Source organism: Xyrauchen texanus, chromosome 9, assembly GCF_025860055.1.
Source record: "Xyrauchen texanus isolate HMW12.3.18 chromosome 9, RBS_HiC_50CHRs, whole genome shotgun sequence".
In the NCBI taxonomy this organism is placed as follows: domain Eukaryota; kingdom Metazoa; phylum Chordata; class Actinopteri; order Cypriniformes; family Catostomidae; genus Xyrauchen; species Xyrauchen texanus.
The window spans coordinates 22,282,177-22,300,686 of record NC_068284.1 but is presented as its reverse complement, the minus strand read 5'-3'; the positions used below and the strand labels follow the sequence as shown (position 1 = coordinate 22,300,686).

Sequence of the window (18,510 nt, the reverse complement as noted above, 5' to 3'; positions counted from 1 at the left end):
TAAGAGTAAGCATTACATATAACTCAATAATGAATGTAATTCTGCTTCATTCTGTGATCGGAATCCACATCAGATCCAAGTCGGATGTTATTTCAAACACAGTATGACTGTCATTCTCACATGGATAGTTCACATCCCTATTGATGTTTACTCATTATGCCATTTATTTTTAGTTTGACTGTCAGAATCATTTTAAACGGAACATTTCACGTGTTCTTGTCATAAATCTTCAAACCTGCAAAATAAGTTTAAACAAGCAGCATAAAAAGGTTCAATTTTGGGTAATGTTGATTATTGTTAATAATAACAATGTAAAAAATGTATAAGCCTTTTTACTGTTTCATAATTTTATTCATCATTATGGTTATTACAATATTAGTTTCCAATCGATTTGTATTTTGGGCATTCTGTGAGCCAGGGTTGTGTACCATTCAGTTTGTGCAATGTTTTTAATTGTATTTTTTTTTTAAATTCATTAATACATTTAATTGAATTTTTATTTTTATAGTATAACATGAAACAATTTATTATCACACAGTATGCAGAAAAAAATGGGGTATTTCCAGAATCATTTCACTAAAGAAGAAAAAAGTGTTCTTAGATCAAGTAAACAATGCTAAAAAACATTAAAACATTTACTTGATTATTGTAGCTTTTTCAACTTGGCAACTTTCAGGAACGCAAGTAATGAGTGTTCAAATTGGCCTACACAAAACGTTTTTGTGGTTCAGTCCCATTTATCCTCTTCCCAGCATGCACTGGGAAACGGATAATATTGTTGCATTGTTTGGGTATTTGCATGGTTTTATTTATATTGTTGTTGACTTTGTAACATGTTAGGCCTGTACCATGAAGGTCGCTGAATGAACTCAGGGTTTCAGGATTGGTTTCAGGTTGACAAATTCAACCCAATCCAATCAGGCTTAATTGCTACCATGATGCAGCTCATCAACTTTGTCTACCCAGGCTTCGATTCTGACTTTAAGATTCGATTTTTTTTATTTCTTCTGTACTATATTTAGATTCCTCCGGTAGGAGGAAATCTATTGTTATTGACGGTTTTATTATTATTATAATTCTCCTTGCGCCCAAATGTCTCAAAACGTCACTGGTCAAATGATACTTCAGGGCAACGGGTACCCCCCACACCAAGAATGGCCCACATTCGCCCAGGCCACGCCCAAAGTTATGGTATTTCCACCCCATTTGTCCAATTCTTCTCAAACATGCCTCATTTCTCATGGGGAACAAAAAAGCCTCAAGGACCCATACTTTCTGCCATGATGGATTTTCCTGTACAGTGAAAATTTGGGAAAACCTACAAAACCAATTGACTTGAAATTTGGTACACATTTGTTGAATTGATGTCCTTCAATGTATTACTTAGCAAAAATTAATACAATTTAAAATGGCTGAAAGGGGCGTGTTTATGTAAATGTCCAAATTGCCTCAATGTATATGTGTCAATAAATCAAATTTTATTTTGACCAATGGTTTTTCAAACCTAACATGCTTCAAGAAAACATCACTCTGAAGTACTGTGCAAAGAATGGACCACATTCGCTCTTAGGGGGCGCTACAGGCCACGCCCAAAATTATCATTTTCTGATCAAAACTTTTCTAATTTGGTACATCGATACTACAGGCCAACGGGAACCCCCACACCAAGAATGGCCAGCATTCGCCCTTAGGAGGCGCTACAGGCCATGCCCAAATGTCCCGTATTCAAAGTTATGGCATTTCCACCCCATTTGTCCAATTCTTCTGATACTTGGTGTACATGCCTCATTTCTCATGGGGAACAAAAAGGCTTCAAGGATCCATAAGGTCCGGCATGATGGATTTTCCTGTACACTGAAAATGTTTCGTTTAGGATTCCTCCATTGTGAGGGTTTAACCCCAACCGTCTACTGATAATTTTTTTTATTATTTGCCATTTTGAGGAGGAATCCGCATTGCTGCTTGCAGCTATATTTTTATTATTATTATCATGCTTTGAACAAAACGTAACTACACTGTGCAAAGGAGGTGGAAAAAAGGACATACTGTGACGAGGCAGGCGAGGAATGAGGATCTAAACACAATAACACAAAAATATAGGAACTCAGAACACATGGAAACCTGAACACATATGGCAACCTAAGAACAAAAACAATACGTGACATATACATTTACAAAGCCACTTGACCTTTGATTTATACAAAGATTTTGAAGACAGAGCACAGGTGAACAGTTTTTAAATATTTTGAAAAGTAGAAATATAATTCTCAATTAATTTGAAAACTACTCAAAAAAGGGGCTTTTTGCTAGAAAACTAAAATTTTTGAATGTGAAATTTAACTAATGAAATAAACAGATTAAGTAAGCTTCACTATTGACACTGCTGTCATACTTTAAATAACAAAAAATTACATTTTCAAAATGCAAATCAAAATAAAAGAGGGTATTTTCATTAATCAGAAGCAGCTTTATTGCCAAGTATGCTGACACATACAAGGAATTTGTCTTGGTGACAGGAGCTTCCAGTGCACAACAATACAAAAACAATAATAAAAAAACAGCAGCAAGACATAGATAATAATAAATAAATAATAATAAAAAATAAAAATATATATTATTATACATATAAGTACACACAAACACACACATTCATACATACACACACATACGTAGTGCAAATCTAAAACAAATCCATTATATAAAGTACACAAATACAGTATGTTATGTACAGTGATAAATGTAGACACATTTTTCCATAACTTTTTCACATAACTATAATGCCAGAAAATGTGGGGAACTGTTTCTAAGTGCAAAGAGCATAAAGAGCAGTTAACATCAATGTCTTTCTTAAACTTACAAAGAAAATGTTTAACGGGACAATTTGTGAATTATCCTAAAAGAAATGTATTTTACCTTATTTGTAACAAAAAACTGATGAGGCAATAACCAAACACTTTCCCAATGAAGGTCATTAACAAATTTGGCCCAATAAACAGTAGTGTAAGACTTGGTGGCAACCTCCTTTAAAAACAAAGACCGAATAGATGTATTGTTGTTTTTGGATCATTAAAAACTAATTTGACCACGTACTGTATCAGTTGGGTTAATTATGGGCATATCAGTTGGCATTATTACTTCTCTACATACAGAAATGACCCCAGAAATAATGGCAGAATATACAAGAGAGAATTCCCTGGGAGTCACAGGAAGATTAAAGTGCGAAAGAAATTCGTCATAGGGTATCCCTGAGAGTTAAACAACTGATGGCCTAAAACTAAACCTCTATCAAACCAGCTTTAAAAAAAAAATACTTTTTGTGCTTATACAAAATACAATGATTATTCCAAATAAAATAATGTTGCAGAGAAAAATTGTGCTTGTAGATCATCTTCCAAGCCAATAAAGTTTGAGCATGAAAGGCAGATAATTTCACTGACATTATAATCACACATGAACAAAAAAAAAAAAGGCCCCAAAGTTTGTCAAAAATAAATGCAGGTGTTTGTTTTACATTCTAATTTCAACAGCTCCTTGGTCATGTGACCTGCTGATCTCAAACAATGGTCAGAATGTTCATTGACTACACTTCTATATTGAACACCCTTTAGTTTATCAATTTTCATCTGAAGTGATTTTACATGAATATCTTTAACAAGGGTCAGAATGTCCACTGTCAGTCTTTGGGCCACTTCCAGGTTCTTTATCAGAGGCACGCTAGGAGCAGTTGTTGGCTTTGTTGAACTCCGAATTCATAGGCAGGAAATTAACATATGGTTGTCTTCACACAACTACATACAAATTATTAATGGTAACTGCAATATAGCAGGGTAGACAATGAACATTCTGACCCTTGTTTGAGGTCAGCAGGTCACATGACCAAGGAGCTATTGAAATTTAAAATTTCAAAAATATTAATGTAAAATCATGTGAGATGTAAATACACAAGCTAAAGGGTGTGAAATATAGAAGGGTAGTCAACGAACATTCTGACCCTTGTTTGAGTTCAGTAAATTACATGACCAATGAGCTATTGGAAAAATCATAGAAAATCATGTGAGATGTAAATACACAAAATAAAGTGTGTTCAATAAAGAAGGGTAGTCAGTGGATATTCTGCCCCTTGTATGAGGTCAGTAGATACCAACAAGCTATTGAAATTAGAATGTTACAAAATGCATATAAAATCACGTGAGATGAAAATTCACAAACTAAAGGGTGTGAAATATAGAAGGGTAGTCAGTGGATATTCAGAACCTTGGTTGAGGTCAGTAGGTCACATGGCCAGAGAGTTATAAAAATGTGCAACAATGAAAAACGTTAAAATTAATGTAAAATCACTTGAGATGAAAATGGTCAAACAAAACGTGTACAATATTTAAGGCTAGTGAGTGGATGTTCTTAAAGTAGTCTGAGGGTTGTTGGTCACATTACCAAGGAGCTATTGGATTTAACACATTTTAATAAATAATTTAAAATAGTGTAAGATCTACATCTACAAAAACAATGTGTGTACAATATGTGTACCTTCCATTGGGTCAGTTAGAACCAGTTTAGAACGTATTTGGAGTCATGAGTAAAGAACTACTGAAATTTGAAAATTAGATTTGTCACTATGTTCATGGTCCTTATCTGCTGTTGTGTGGACATAAGAAAAACCACAGGTGAATATCTGTCGAATATCCAACCTGAAACTGTCTTCACCTCGGTGTCACACAATGTGTCTTGGACTAATAAAATTGTGTAGTGCAACTGTGTTGAATTTCTTTGAATTGCAATTCAGTAAATTCCACTTCATTTCATTCCAATTCAAATTCAACTTCCTGTTGCAAATTCAATTCGAATTCCAACTCATAAATTGAAAGATAATTCTGAAATTGGCACAATCCTGCTGTGAGCTAAACTGTATATTCTCGCATATTTTGCTTCGCGGATTCCCTCTTTGAGCCTTCTCGGCACCCTTACCCACGTTGCCCGGAAAAGAGTGTGCTTGGCCTGCCTGCTGTTGGTTTCTGAACGTGTGTTGATATTACCTGTTATTCAAGCTATATTTTAAAGGGTTCAGCCACGTTTCTTCTTTTCGGACATTTTAATTTGTGTACCATGATGTCTCAGGTTGTACCAGGGCAGTTTGATGACGCGGACGAAACAGGGAGGTATGCAACTTGACGTTCATTAATTGTTTTGCGTAACATATTTAGAAATTCGCTGACTAAGAGAGTCCTTCTACATTCACATGTGACGACACAAAAGATTTGACCTTTCCCTTTAAATTAACCTTAGATGAATGTAACCGTACCTTACGTTTTTACATGAAAGAAATTTGATATTTCACAGTGAGTCTGAAATCAGCCACGTCCCTGACAAGCCTTCGCTGGAGAACCGACTCAATGAAGTTACTTTACACGCTGATAAACAAGACGAAAACGAGGAGGACTATGATTATGAAGAGGATGATGATGAAGAGGATGATTGGGATTTGTATGAATCAGGAGGAGACTTCACCAAGCGCTACACTGCAATGAGAACTGGGAATACTCAGCAGGTATTCACTGAACACATCACAAAATGGTGATGAGGGCCACATTATATTTGAAATTACAATGGCTGACTATTGTCAGCAACCTTTTGTTTCTAGAAATTGTGACAGTTTGTGTTGAATATACAGTATATGATGAGATTACAGTATGTTTCATTATGTGTCTGTTCTGTTTCTTTCTTCTTAACCAGGCTAATCGTCAAAGTTCTCATAACAAGTCCTTGAAAATGTCCACTCCGTCAGACAAGGTCCTGAGAAAATTTGAAAACAAAATAAATCTTGGTGAGCCCACAATTCTTTTTTTTTTTTTTTTTTTTATCCTTGCCAACAAGGCTTTAAGGGGTAGTTCAGCCAAAAATGAAAATTCTGTCATCATTTACTCACACGCCAAACATGTAATATAAACACTAACATAATACAAAAAAATCTCCTTTTGTGTTGCATGAAAGAAAGAAAGAAAGAAAGTAATTCTTTCTTCCATGTCACACAAAAGGAGATTTTTTGCATTATGTTAGATTCAGTCACCATTTATTTCATACTGCATCTTTTTTTTTCCCCCATTCAGTGGAAGTGGTTGGTGACTGGGACTAACATTCAACCTAACATCTGCCTTTTGTGTTCCACAGAAAAAGTAAATTAATTTGTGTTTGGAGTGTGAGTAAATGATGGCAGAATTCAATTTTTTTGTGAACGATTACATGTATAGTATACAGAAGATTTAATATACTTATTGGAAATTGGAATGTAGAAAAATGTATTCCGTGTCAGTCTTAATAAAGTTTGTTTTGTTTCACAGATAAATTGAGCTATGCTGATTCTGTAATCAATAAAGTCACTGTGATGCAAAAACAGAGGGAAGCAGACACGTATGTAATCTTTCTCATAAACTCTTGGATATGATTTTCATTCAGGTTTAAGTTTTTAAACCTTAAAAATTCTCATTCTTTTGATAATATCCCAATTTTTTCTGTTCAGGTTTCGAGTAAAGGACAAGTCAGACAGAGCTACAGTTGAACAGGTGCATTTTATGAGTTCTCTATAAACTTGGACTTAAAGGAATATTCCAGGTTTACTATCAGTTAAGCTAAATCGACTGCATTTGTGGCATACTTTTTACTACTGATTACTACAAAAAATAAATGTACTCGTCCATTCTTCTCTTTAGCGGTTGAAGATGGATGGATGGATGGATTGATGGATCGATCCTTTTCTTTAAAAAAAAAAAAAAAAAAAAGCTTAAATCTGGGTTACAGTGAGGCACATACAATGGAAGTGTATGGGAGCAATCTGTAAATGTTAAAATACTCTGTATCAAAAGTATAGCCACAAGACTTAAAAAATATGCATGTTAACATGATTTTAGTGTTATAATATCATTTAATAACCTTTCCTGTGTAAAGATATAGCCAACAAACCCTAAAATTATTGTAAAAAAAAATTATTTAAACAACTTTACAAATCAAATAATACATGAGTTTTAACAGAAGAATTAATGTAAGTGCTTTTTTTTTTTATTATAATCTTCACTGTAACGGATTCACACAATGGGCAAGGAGGAGGTGGGAACCGGCTGATCAGTCAACGTAAACTATTAATAAACAATTGAACAAAACGCAACATAAAACTGCTTTCCAGCATAACACAAAACACACACAAGACTGCTTTGTGCATCTCTCTATCTCCCTAACTGGCATCTCCGGCTCCTCTTTATTCCGGCTCCTCTTTATTCCTTTCACGGCTGATTCAGTGCCAGGTGCCCATCGTTATGGCCCGGCCACGCCCTCCTCCTCATCACATTCACATTTCTGTCTTTAAACACTCCAAATATTGGCCCCATACACTTTCATTGTAAGGTGCCTCACTGCAACTCGACAATAACGAATCTAACTACTTTTTTGTGGTAATCAACATTATGCCACAAATGCTGTCGATTGAGCTAAACTTGTATTGAACCTGGAATATTCCTATAAGTATAAATAGAATAGAAAAGGTCAATTTTTTTTGTCTTTGTGTCATAATTCTATTCAGTGTGTGACTTTGTGTGATGGCACAGGTTTTGGACCCCCGTACACGTATGATTCTATTCAAGATGCTGAGCAGAGGGGTCATTTCAGAGATCAATGGCTGTATTAGCACGGGCAAAGAGGCATGCTTTTCTGAATGGCATGAAAAATGTCCATTAAAGTCTATTTTAGTTAGAAAGGCTAATTGCTAATGTTGCTTTTTATGTTTTATCTGTGTTTTCTGCCACAGGCGAATGTCTACCATGCAACTAATGCTAAAGGAGAAAGCAGAGCCATCAAAATTTACAAAACTTCAATTTTACACTTCAAAGACAGAGATAAATATGTCAGTGGGGAGTTCAGGTAAGACTAATGCATTTGTTCAGTACTTTAGTTTTCCTGATGTGTGCCATTCAACGGTGACAATCTATATTTGATCCCAATTAAGGTTCCGCCACGGCTATTGCAAAGGCAATCCTAGAAAAATGGTACGCACTTGGGCGGAGAAGGAGATGAGAAACTTGATCAGGTGCACTGCACTATGCATCTTTTTAATTAACATAATTGATCCCATTTCATATCATTGCTTAATCGTGTTTGAAATATATATATTGCCATGGTGTTTGTCACTAATACGGATCTGTTTAACTGAAGACTACAGACAGCACAGATTCCAAGTCCAGAGCCCATCATTTTGCGGAGCCACGTCCTCGTCATGAGCTTTATTGGTCAAGATGAAATGTATGTACAAACTGGTTCTGCACAAATGCAGATACATAAATACTTCTCAGCAACACATTCTGCTTTTTCTAAATGCCGGTGTCTTCCTCAGGCCTGCCCCTCTGCTGAAGAATGCTGTCCTGTCTGAATCCAAATCCCGGGAACTCTACCTACAAATCATCCAGAACATGAGAATAATGTACCATGAAGCACACCTGGTCCATGCCGACCTTAGCGAATTCAATATACTGTAAGCCTACATGATGAGTTTTTTACCATCAGTTTGTGTTTGTTGTTATTAAATTGTGATCAGTGAAAAGGATTTAAACACTGAGCATGTATTTTTGAACATGTTAGTTGCTGTATTTTGAAATTATCCTTTGGTTTTTCAGGTATCATAATGGAGAAGCCTATATTATCGATGTTTCTCAGTCTGTTGAGCATGATCACCCTCATGCATTGGAGTTTCTTCGCAAAGATTGCAACAATGTCAATGGTAATTATGTGGAACCTGGCATACGTTAGCACAATTGACAAAGATCTCATTGATATTGATGTCAACTGAGATTTATTAGCCACTAATTCATTTATTTACCTAATTCCCTCAGACTTCTTCCAGAAACATAATGTTGCTGTTATGACTGTACGGGAGTTGTTTGAGTTTGTCACAGACCCCTCCATCACAAGTGACAACATTAATGAATACATGGATAAGGTCAGTTAGTAGTTATAATGATGCATTATCACCTAGTTTTTAGAGTCTTTTTCTCATTCCTATTGATCACTTTTTGTATCTTTCATTCATTTGTTGTAATATTGCTCTGTTATTGTTTTTATTTTATTTTTATTTCTCAATTCCCACAACTCGTGGTGGTGTGGTTGCTCACCTCAATCCGGGTGGCGGAGGACAAGTCTCAGTTACCTCCGCTTCTGAGACAGTCAATCCTATCTCATGGCTTGTTGCTCATGACACCGTGGAGACTCACAGCATGTGGAGGCACATGCTACTCTCCGCGATCCACACACAAATTATAACATGCCCCATTGAGAGTGTGAACCACTAATCGTGACCACAAGGAGGTTACCCCATTTGATTCTACACTCCCTAGCAACCAGGCCAATTTGGTTTCTTAGGAGACCTGGCTGGAGTCACTCAGCACACCCTGGATTTTAACTTGTGACTCAAGGGGTGGTAGTCCGCGTCAATCCTCGCTGAGCTACCCAAGCCCCCCTGCTCTGGTATTGTTGATTGGCTATAGTATGTGTTCATCTAAAATATATGTTTGTGTTTAACTGCAGGCAATGGAGATGACATCTGAAAGAACTGCAGAGGAAAGATCCAATCAGGACCAAGTTGATGAAGAGGTGCATTTATTTTCTTCCAGACCAAATGCGTACTTGTGCTAAAAAAAAGCTAGATGCTGTCCAATGAGTAGAACAGAATGCAGGTGTCTCGAGACACATTTTTTAAATTATAAACAAAATAAAATATGTATTTAAAATAAATAAAAAATTAAATATATTTTTTAATTTATCTGACACAGCGTTTAAACGAGTGGTGGTTTTCCTGTGTGAGACGCTGAGCAATCTAGTGCATGTTTACATAGAAAAACAGCACAGACGATCTCAAAAATCAATTTGGTGTGAATGGCCCCCTAGAAATCATACAAGTAAAACATGTCATCTTATGTCTTTTATAATGTCATAATTAACAATTCACATATGGATCTGTCTCATTAGGTGTTTAAGAGAGCCTACATTCCACGCACGCTTAATGAAGTCACTCATTACGAGAGGGATGTGGACACCATGTTGAAGAAAAAAGAGAAAAAGTCTTCTGAAGATGCACAAAATGACAACGTATGTCTCAAAAGCTCTCAATGAACAACAATAAACTAGTGGTTTGAGTGTTGGTCTTAAATGCAGATACATGTTTTCCATTATAGATCCTATACCAGACAGTAACTGGCCTTAGGAAGGACCTTTCAGGTGTGCAAAAGGTAGGAGACTCTATTCTTTTTGTTTTGTTTCAAACAACACAATTTGGGGTATTTAAAGGAATATTAAGTTAATCTTAAAAATGTTGATTACTAAAAAAAAGATTTTTTTTTATATTTTGAATATTTTTTTATTTATATATTGTGGTTATACTTTTGAATCGGTGAGTATTTTAAAGTTTATGGATTGGTCCCATTCACTTCCATTGCAAGTGCCTCACTAGAACCCCAGAAAAGCAGGGGCAATTAAAAATAAATGATTGTGGTAAACAACAGTGTGTGTGTGTGTGTGTGTGTGTGTGTGTGTGTGTGTGTGTGTGTGTGTGTGTGTGTGTGTGTGTTGTAGATTTGAGCAAAAATCTACACAGAAATTCCTTTTTAAGGTGCATTCGATTTAAGGCACCCTATGTGTCCAAGTTTTTATTTGACTCAGAAAATATGTGCAACGGTCTCTTTGGGGTTTTATTGCCCACATAGCAAGTGGGGGGATTAAGGCCAAATCTCCAAAGGATAATGTATACAAATGATAGCAGCCAAATTTAAACATCATGAAAATGAGAGACCTTATAAACAATGCTGTTCTTGAATGTTTATACAACAGGTTCCCTCAATACTGGAAGATTCCACTAAGGATGGGAGTTCAGAATCTGAAGAAGATGATGATGATGAGGAAACTGAATCAGAGGGGGAAGACACACAGGAGGGTGACAGCCAAAGTGAGGCATCACCACAGGACAGAAAGGTACCGATCACAGTTTAGCAGGTTATTGGAAACCACAAACTCTTTGTTTTGAGTGATTTGTCAAAATAAGTTTTCCATTTCTGTATCTTTCAGGAAAGAAAAAAATTGGTTAAAGACGCTCAGAGGGAGAAAAGAAAAACTAAGGTGCCAAAACATGTGAAAAAGCGCAAGGAGAGGGTTTCCAAAATGAAGAAAGGAAAATGAAGACTTGTTTTTCTTTATGTCGCTACGTCTCATACACTGTGCACGAGGCATGAATTTAATCATCATCAGACACGTATCCTTGTGCGTTGCCTGGAATTGACTGCACTAAAAAGTTTCCTAAAGCAGTCGTAGTGCACATGTATCGCTCATAAATGGATTATACTTTAAAAGGCTATAACTCTCAATTGTGCTCAAGACGTAACGGCAGGCAAAGAAACGAAGCATATCCTAAGCTTAAAGATCTGAAGTTACAACAGAAACGCTGACTTGTGGAGTTCAATCAGGGCAGGGACATAATTCGTGCTGATGAAATGTCAGTACCATAACAATTATACACACATGCTATCAGCAGTTTCAGCTGATAAAATGCAATTTGTTTCATAAGAGATTTTAACGTTTATTAAAATTATTTGATAAACTTTCATTGTCGCTCTGATTACATAGCTTGAATGGTAGTGTTCTGTTTTCACTGACAATTCAATTGTACATTTTTGGTGTAGTGGTCTGTTTAATACACTTTGTGCATAACAATTTATGCAAGTATACAAGGCAACATTGACATGCTTTAAAAATCTTTTCAGATTTGATAGTGACAAAATCCTCTTTACAATCCTCTGTACATTTTGTCTCTTCACAAATTTCTGTTGGACTAACATTTATTTAAAAGTAAAGACCATATTGGTACAAAGCTATTCATTGCATTACGTGCATTCACTTGTTAGGACTACAGTGTAATAAAATAAGACACTTATTAAAAACACCTACAAAGTGGGACAATTTGCACTATTAAAATAGAGATCTACCTGTGTCCGTTTACAAGCGTTTAATGCCTGTAAACGAGTAAGCTGTGAAGTTTAATTTGAGGCTCAGTGGGTGGGAGATCTCCGACACCTAGCGAATGCCCTCTACATAGTTGGCAGGCAACATTCCCGATCTCCCAGTCCGCTGCACTGTTCCATACATCCAGCCTTCATCAATCGGCTGCACGTTCTGAATGATATCTCCATCCCGAAATGATACTTCATCATAATCCTGCGCTGTATAGTCATACAGGGCCCTATATACAGTCTGGAGGCCAAGTTAGTGCATGTTAATACATTTATTTCATACAGAATAATTTATATATACACAGTATTTAACATCAAATATTTTTGAAAAAGAAAGAATGATATTAGCCTAAAGTGAATGCAACAGAACAGTGTTTTCCAATTTTTGTTTGTCATATATAGGACCCCCATCAATTGACTCCAAATCAGAAATATGTTCCTTTCAACTCATTATAGTACACATCATTTTGCATTATTTTTTATGTTATTCAGATTTAAACAAAAAACGATGTAGTTCTCCATTATAAATGTGGGATATAATATGGTTTTCATTATAAATGAGTGTTTTCCACATACATTTCTGGTACAAATTTAACTACATACATTTTAACTGTCCTTAAAAAACTAAAAATAATTTCAAGTGTCTCCTGGAATCTGCATGCACATACCTGTGAACGGAAATCACTGCTAACAATGCATAACATTTAATATATGATAAATGAGGACTCACCATGCTTGTGTGTTGTGACCTTAGTTGCACTGATCTCAGTGAATGCATGCTGGTCTGATGCATGTAGCTGTGCCCATGGGTGTGGCCGCTGGGATAGTATGCACCAGGAAGTACAGGTGCTAAAAAACAAACAGAACACACTGCTCATAATGATAGTCTAAGATAGTACTGGTTTTACAGTACTTTGTTTTTCATCTAATTGGGTTGGTGGACAATTTATCAAGATTTAATCATAAATTATCAAATAAAAAAATCCAGTGACTGAGGCTCCTTTTGTGCTTGATGGAAGAAAGTCATATGAGAAAAATATGTGGGTAAGTAAATAACAGAAATCAACTATCCCTTTAAATAATCCTTGTAAAAAAGAGATGTTTACTTTTTAAGGACATTTTAAGGCCATCAAAATGTTGTTCTTACATTGTAGTCTTGACATTGTCTAGGGTGTACTGTTTTTTTTTTTTTTTTTAAACGTTCTCTACCAGGGGTTCGGTTTGAGCTCACACTGGAGAACTAACCCACAATGACGCCAGGTCTTCGGTCCGTCTCCATGATGTACTGGTGGACACCATTTTGTGGTTCCATCATCTCATGGTTCGGTTTCATCTGAGCCCGTACCAGGTATGTCCCGCGCATTCCCTGAGTGACCCCATGCAAACCTGACATCTCAAAATCCTTACGGTACTTTGCCTGCAGAATAGAGATATCACCTGTTGTTTCTTTACATGTACAACCTTTAATTCCCACAATGGCTACTTGTAGGTGTGACTTAAATTAGTATAATCAATGCTTACATGTAAATGTCCAGCATATTAATCAGTCAATAGTCATTTTATTCTATTTTATTAAATTAGTATATATCTCATTTCCAGCATACATTACTAATCTGATCCTGGGTCTTCCTCAATCTCTGTGACTCTGGAGTATCCAGGACAAATGTAAGGCCCCGACCCTTGCTTTGTTCAAAATCCTTCCTGTATTTGACCTGTAGAACAAAGTAGTTTTACAATTTCTAAAGAAAATATGGGCGGTGCCTGTGCAAAATTTGCCACTACAATTCTAGGGTGTTGTGAGAGGTTTGGTTGCTAAAATGTAGATATTGACACTATATATGGGTTAGATCCCTCCAATGTAAATCTATGGGATTTTATCATTTGAAAGGTGAAATATATAAGTCTACATGCTTAACATAATAGCACACCTCTCCTCAATAGGCTGCACAATTTGAGCTATTATGTCCGTAGTGCAAATGGAGCAGGATGAGTTGCGCACCTTAGCGGGTAATTAACCCCAAATGAATACTAAGAAATTATGTTTTGCATAAAAAAAAATATACATTTAGGACCATTAAGATTTTTTGCATTGTGACATTTATATTCTATACACCTAAAACACATTATGCCCTCAATCTCGTTGCAATCAGAGGGTTTACTTATAATATTACCATAGATTTCAGTGATTATTATCATTTCTGTATCAGTCATTTTTTTTTGTTAATTAAAATGTACATTGACTATATTACTGTAAAAAAACAAAATGCTGCTGTTCAAGGATTTTTTTAATAAACTCGACAAAAATGAAAGGCAATATGAGTGCCATTTAAGCAAAGTACTGAGGAGGGGAAAGTACGCAAGTACACAAAATAGATTTTCATATTTTCTGACCAATCCCTCAGCACAATAAAGTTGCTGTCAGATTGCCAGGATTAGGTCTCCCACAGTATGGACTTGGCAGCATCTTGTCTACTACCAGGTGGAAAAGCTGAGGGGATCTGCCAGTGCACCACGGAGTAGACAGCTGCCTTGTTTTTCGCCATGCTGACCTCAAAGTATCACACCCAGTCCCTCCCTGACATCCAAAACACTCACTCTGCCAAAAATGATTTCATCGTTGTTATGTTATTCCAAGACAATTCCAAGATGTTCTTTGATATTTCTGTACCTACAATAGCTTCAAATAACATTACTCCTAGATATATCACACTAACTGTGTAGGTGCATTCTCAATATTTATTTTAGACGTGTTTACAATCATGCATTTACAAAATAATCTATATAGGGGGCATGTGAGCTTACATGACTTTGGAGCTCACTTTGCTGTCTCAGCCGTAGGTTCTCAGGGGTGTCTGTCACAATTGTAAAGGTCTGTTTTGGGTAGTGCCTGTTGGGAGAAGACATAGATGAAAGACATCTGTGGTGTTTCAAGCTTCCAAAGGCAGACACTGTTAGGGGCCGTACAAACCGAACACTATTTGCATCCATCCATGCTGTTTTACAATTCTTTTGCTTTGTACTTTTTTACTAGAAGGGTGCCTTTTGACCATTGCGGCGTGTTTTGTGCAAGGGGTTCGTATTTTGCTGTACCAGGTTTAACGCTTGCGTTTGTTTGTGCTAACACCTTTCTGCACTCCCTGCAGAAAAAGATCATGTATAAATGTATATATTATGTATAAATAAGTTTCATTTTAAAGCTTAGACAATGCATTAAGCAGATTCTACCAATTCCTAGATAATGTTTTTTTAATTTGATGACAAATTTGAACTGTTGTTCTCGTTATTTGCACATTTGTTGTCACAACATTTATTTTCAGAGTTGTTGTTAAAAACATAAAAAGATGCGATTGCCATGTTTTCTATATCTTTAGAATGGTCTCAATGAGGAAAATGCACTCAGAGGTCAAACTGCAGTGAATATTAGTCTATGAAAGTCCCACTGACATACATAAATATAATAAACAGGAGTGTTTTTTGGCATGTTTTTTCCTTATTACTTCCTGAAACATACATATAACATAGGCAATGACATATAGTAATTTACAGCAGACTATCCCGATTAAAATCAGCCCAAACACAACGTAACATGATTTGTAGATATTTTTTTTCCTCCCAATTTGGAATGCCCAATTCCCAATTCCCAATGCGCTCTAAATCCTTGTGGTGGCGTAGTGACTCAATCCAGGTGGCGGAACCGAGGACCAATCTCAGTTGCCTCCACTTCTGAGATCTTCAATCCGCACATTTTGTCACGTGGCTTGTTGAGCACGTTACCGCGGAGACATAGCACATTTGGAGACTTCACGCTATTCTCCCCGGCATTCATGCACATCTCACCAAGCGCCCCACCGAGAGCGAACCACATTATAACGATTACGACGAGGTTAACCCAACGTGAATATACCCACCCTAGCAACCGGGCCAATTGATTGTTAAGGAAGTCCCTCACCACGCTCTGGATTCGAACTTGACTCCAAGTGTGATAGTCAGCATCTTTAGCCTACTTGCTGAGCACTAGGCCCCACATTGTAAGTAGATCTTGAAATATTCCTCAAAGAGTGTAAATGAAAAGATGAAAGTACAAAACAAAAAGAACAATAGGGCGCTCAACACAAGGCACGTACCTGCGTGCGGTTTGTGCTGACTGTGTTCATCTAAAGGTTTGGGATGCTCCTGAACACTTAATATTTCTGTTTTTTTTGTTGATTAATCCATTCATTTACAATGGCCGGTAATTTTTGACCGGGAGCACAACAGATGTAACAAAGTAAAATGAAACCGATTAAATATAAATAAAATGTATCACACAAACACAAAATTTGGACTATATGTGAAGAAACTCAAGAAATGTTATTCCAATTGGATTGAGTAAAAAAAAATTTTTTAAAGCCATCCTGGTCAAAATGACTGGAACACAACATAAGGATTATAAGAACTTTTGGCAGCGTCTAGCTTTTTTTTTTTTAGCGCAAGAACGTTTTTGTTTTGAACGGCCCCTTACACTGTCATAAATAACTTATTTATGACAATTTAAATTTAAAATAAATAGAATTACGATTATCGGTACATCATGTCACTTTATGTAGTATACACATTACAACAAATTACATGCATAGGCTAAACATGAAAATACTATTATTAAATTATTAAAGGTATCTGGACTTTGCAATAATGACGGCAAAAGATGGGCAATAACATACGCGTTACAGTAGGGCTTCTTCTCATATCCTTTGTAGTTGTTCATGTTTAGAGTCATTTTACACACATCACAATGGAAGCATCCTTTGTGCCAATACTATAAGAAAATGTGGAAAGATGGAAACTGCACATGAAGCAATCTAATGAGATATGTCAGATAAATACATGAATGAACGTTGTATCATTATGTAGGATAGGTTAATTCATTGATTTTCCTGTAAGTATCGGAAAGTAGTAAATACCTTGTCCAGACAGTTTACTTTTTCTGTTGCGTAGACAATTTTCCCACAGCGCGCGCAATGAGGGTTCATTTTGAAGCTGTATCGATGGTCTGGCAAAATAGCATAACTTAAATAACTCCAGTAATAACTTACAGGTTGTAAAATGTCCCCCTCCGATTTGCTGCAGGATGCGCTGTGTTTATGTCGCAGAGCACTAAATTCGCATGTGTCGAGAGTGTTTATCAGCGTGCTGCTTGTCTCGCAGTGAGGGTACTGGAACAAAGATGCGTAAGATTTCACAAAACATCTCCCACTGAGACTGTTGGAAGAACGTTCAAAGACTGACCGCTGGGAACTGACTATTCTCTAGTCTAAATGGACAAGAGCCACACACTCAAAAAAAGTTGTAAACAAATTTTTCCAAATAAAGAGAGGTCATTTTATTTCTGCGGAATAGTTATTTTTATGTTAAATGTCAGATTGTGATAAATAGTTTACAACCAGTTTGTCTTTTAAAAACAACAACTTTACTTTCCTATTTTCTCATCAGCTGTACATTTAATAGACTGTACAATCATGACGCTGTGGTGCACTAAGCGCACCAAGTCAGTCTGTGCTGTTTTTCAAATGTTTCCTGTGTAAACATGCTACACAGGAAACATTCACTGCTAGTTTGTTTGAGCACTCAGAGCGCTCCCAGAGCAGTACAACGTGTATTTGTGAGCAACCCAAGTGGTCTCAGACCCCCGCCCCTAAAAGGACCTAAAAGAGAACCATACCCAGACCACCTCTTGTGGGTCCTTTTGTGGTTCGATTGATTCGTGCGATGTGAAAGCGAAGATGTACCAGTCCGCTTAGCATTTTATGACATAATACCTCGTGGCTTGCCAAATCTACATTATACATACTTCATATTCCAGTCACAATTTACTGTCCACGTATGGGAATTTTAAGTGAATATAGATATACCATAATTACCATGACGTGTTTTTGTGTCTCATATTCTGTTGTATTTGCGCACCAACAAAGAACGGACAGGCCACATGCAGAGCAGCACGATAAGATGAACCGATTTAAAATGCTCTGATGGCTGTACCATCTACGGATGTTCGCGCCAAACTCCCACGAAAATACAAGCAAGGGTTTTTATAGTTTCACTTTAATTTTATTTACACATAGTGTAAATGACACGCAGGAGGAGACGCTTGCTTGCTCCATTACTCTCGAGATGATAGGTATAGAAATATATTTTCAAATGCACATAGAATTTAAAATGTTTTCCTTCAAGCAAAATAAGAATTTAGGACAGACATACATAATTACTACTGAATAATGTAATATATGTGTAATGTAATATAAGGTGGTGATGTATTACTTACCTAATTCTATCCCTGTGCAATAATTTTTAATGAAAAATTTAATATCTTTTAAAGCCTTAATAGTAATCATAGAGCCCCATTTATTACATGATTTCAAGTTAAAATATCAATAATTTACTAGGCCTTTTTAAGGTGTAGGCATATCTGTCTTAAGCATACACTTTGGGAAGTAAGACAATTGCT

The 18,510-nt window shown here is 36.3% G+C and overlaps 2 protein-coding genes across 2 annotated transcripts; one reads left to right on the top strand and one right to left on the bottom strand.

The window, feature by feature from the left end:
• The first annotated feature begins 4,968 nt into the window (after window positions 1–4,968).
• LOC127649579 (serine/threonine-protein kinase RIO1-like) lies at window positions 4,969–11,229 on the top strand. Its single transcript, XM_052134756.1, has 17 exons — window positions 4,969–5,153; window positions 5,335–5,542; window positions 5,728–5,818; window positions 6,333–6,402; window positions 6,512–6,554; window positions 7,590–7,682; window positions 7,790–7,902; window positions 7,988–8,068; window positions 8,194–8,280; window positions 8,372–8,509; window positions 8,652–8,755; window positions 8,868–8,974; window positions 9,559–9,624; window positions 10,000–10,119; window positions 10,206–10,259; window positions 10,858–10,998; window positions 11,092–11,229. The coding sequence occupies exons 1-17, from the start codon at window positions 5,101–5,103 to the stop codon at window positions 11,200–11,202; spliced, it is 1,680 nt and encodes a 559-aa protein (XP_051990716.1). The 5' UTR covers window positions 4,969–5,100; the 3' UTR covers window positions 11,203–11,229.
• Window positions 11,230–12,092: 863 nt separating this feature from the next.
• LOC127649580 (LIM zinc-binding domain-containing Nebulette-like) lies at window positions 12,093–17,437 on the bottom strand. The gene is made up of 7 exons (XM_052134757.1): window positions 16,970–17,437; window positions 16,730–16,824; window positions 14,832–14,916; window positions 13,634–13,741; window positions 13,275–13,446; window positions 12,760–12,878; window positions 12,093–12,270 (listed from the first exon to the last, which is right to left on the bottom strand). The coding sequence occupies exons 1-7, from the start codon at window positions 17,036–17,038 to the stop codon at window positions 12,094–12,096; spliced, it is 825 nt and encodes a 274-aa protein (XP_051990717.1). The 5' UTR covers window positions 17,039–17,437; the 3' UTR covers window position 12,093.
• Between the last annotated feature and the right edge of the window lie 1,073 nt (window positions 17,438–18,510).

What these genes read in the sequence shown, in the direction of transcription:
- LOC127649580 (XM_052134757.1), bottom strand. Translation starts at nt 17,038, where the DNA reads ATGAACCCTCATTGCGCGCGCTGTGGGAAAATTGTCTACGCAACAGAA. An exon ending in AAGTAAACTGTCTGGACAAG is followed by an intron (nt 16,825 to 16,969) that starts GTATTTACTACT and finishes ATTTTCTTATAG; the next exon opens with TATTGGCACAAAGGATGCTT. An exon ending in AAGAAGCCCTACTGTAACGC is followed by an intron (nt 14,917 to 16,729) that starts GTATGTTATTGC and finishes TTCTCCCAACAG; the next exon opens with GCACTACCCAAAACAGACCT.
- LOC127649579 (XM_052134756.1), top strand. Translation starts at nt 5,101, where the DNA reads ATGATGTCTCAGGTTGTACCAGGGCAGTTTGATGACGCGGACGAAACA. An exon ending in GACGCGGACGAAACAGGGAG is followed by an intron (nt 5,154 to 5,334) that starts GTATGCAACTTG and finishes GATATTTCACAG; the next exon opens with TGAGTCTGAAATCAGCCACG. An exon ending in TGAAAACAAAATAAATCTTG is followed by an intron (nt 5,819 to 6,332) that starts GTGAGCCCACAA and finishes TTTGTTTCACAG; the next exon opens with ATAAATTGAGCTATGCTGAT.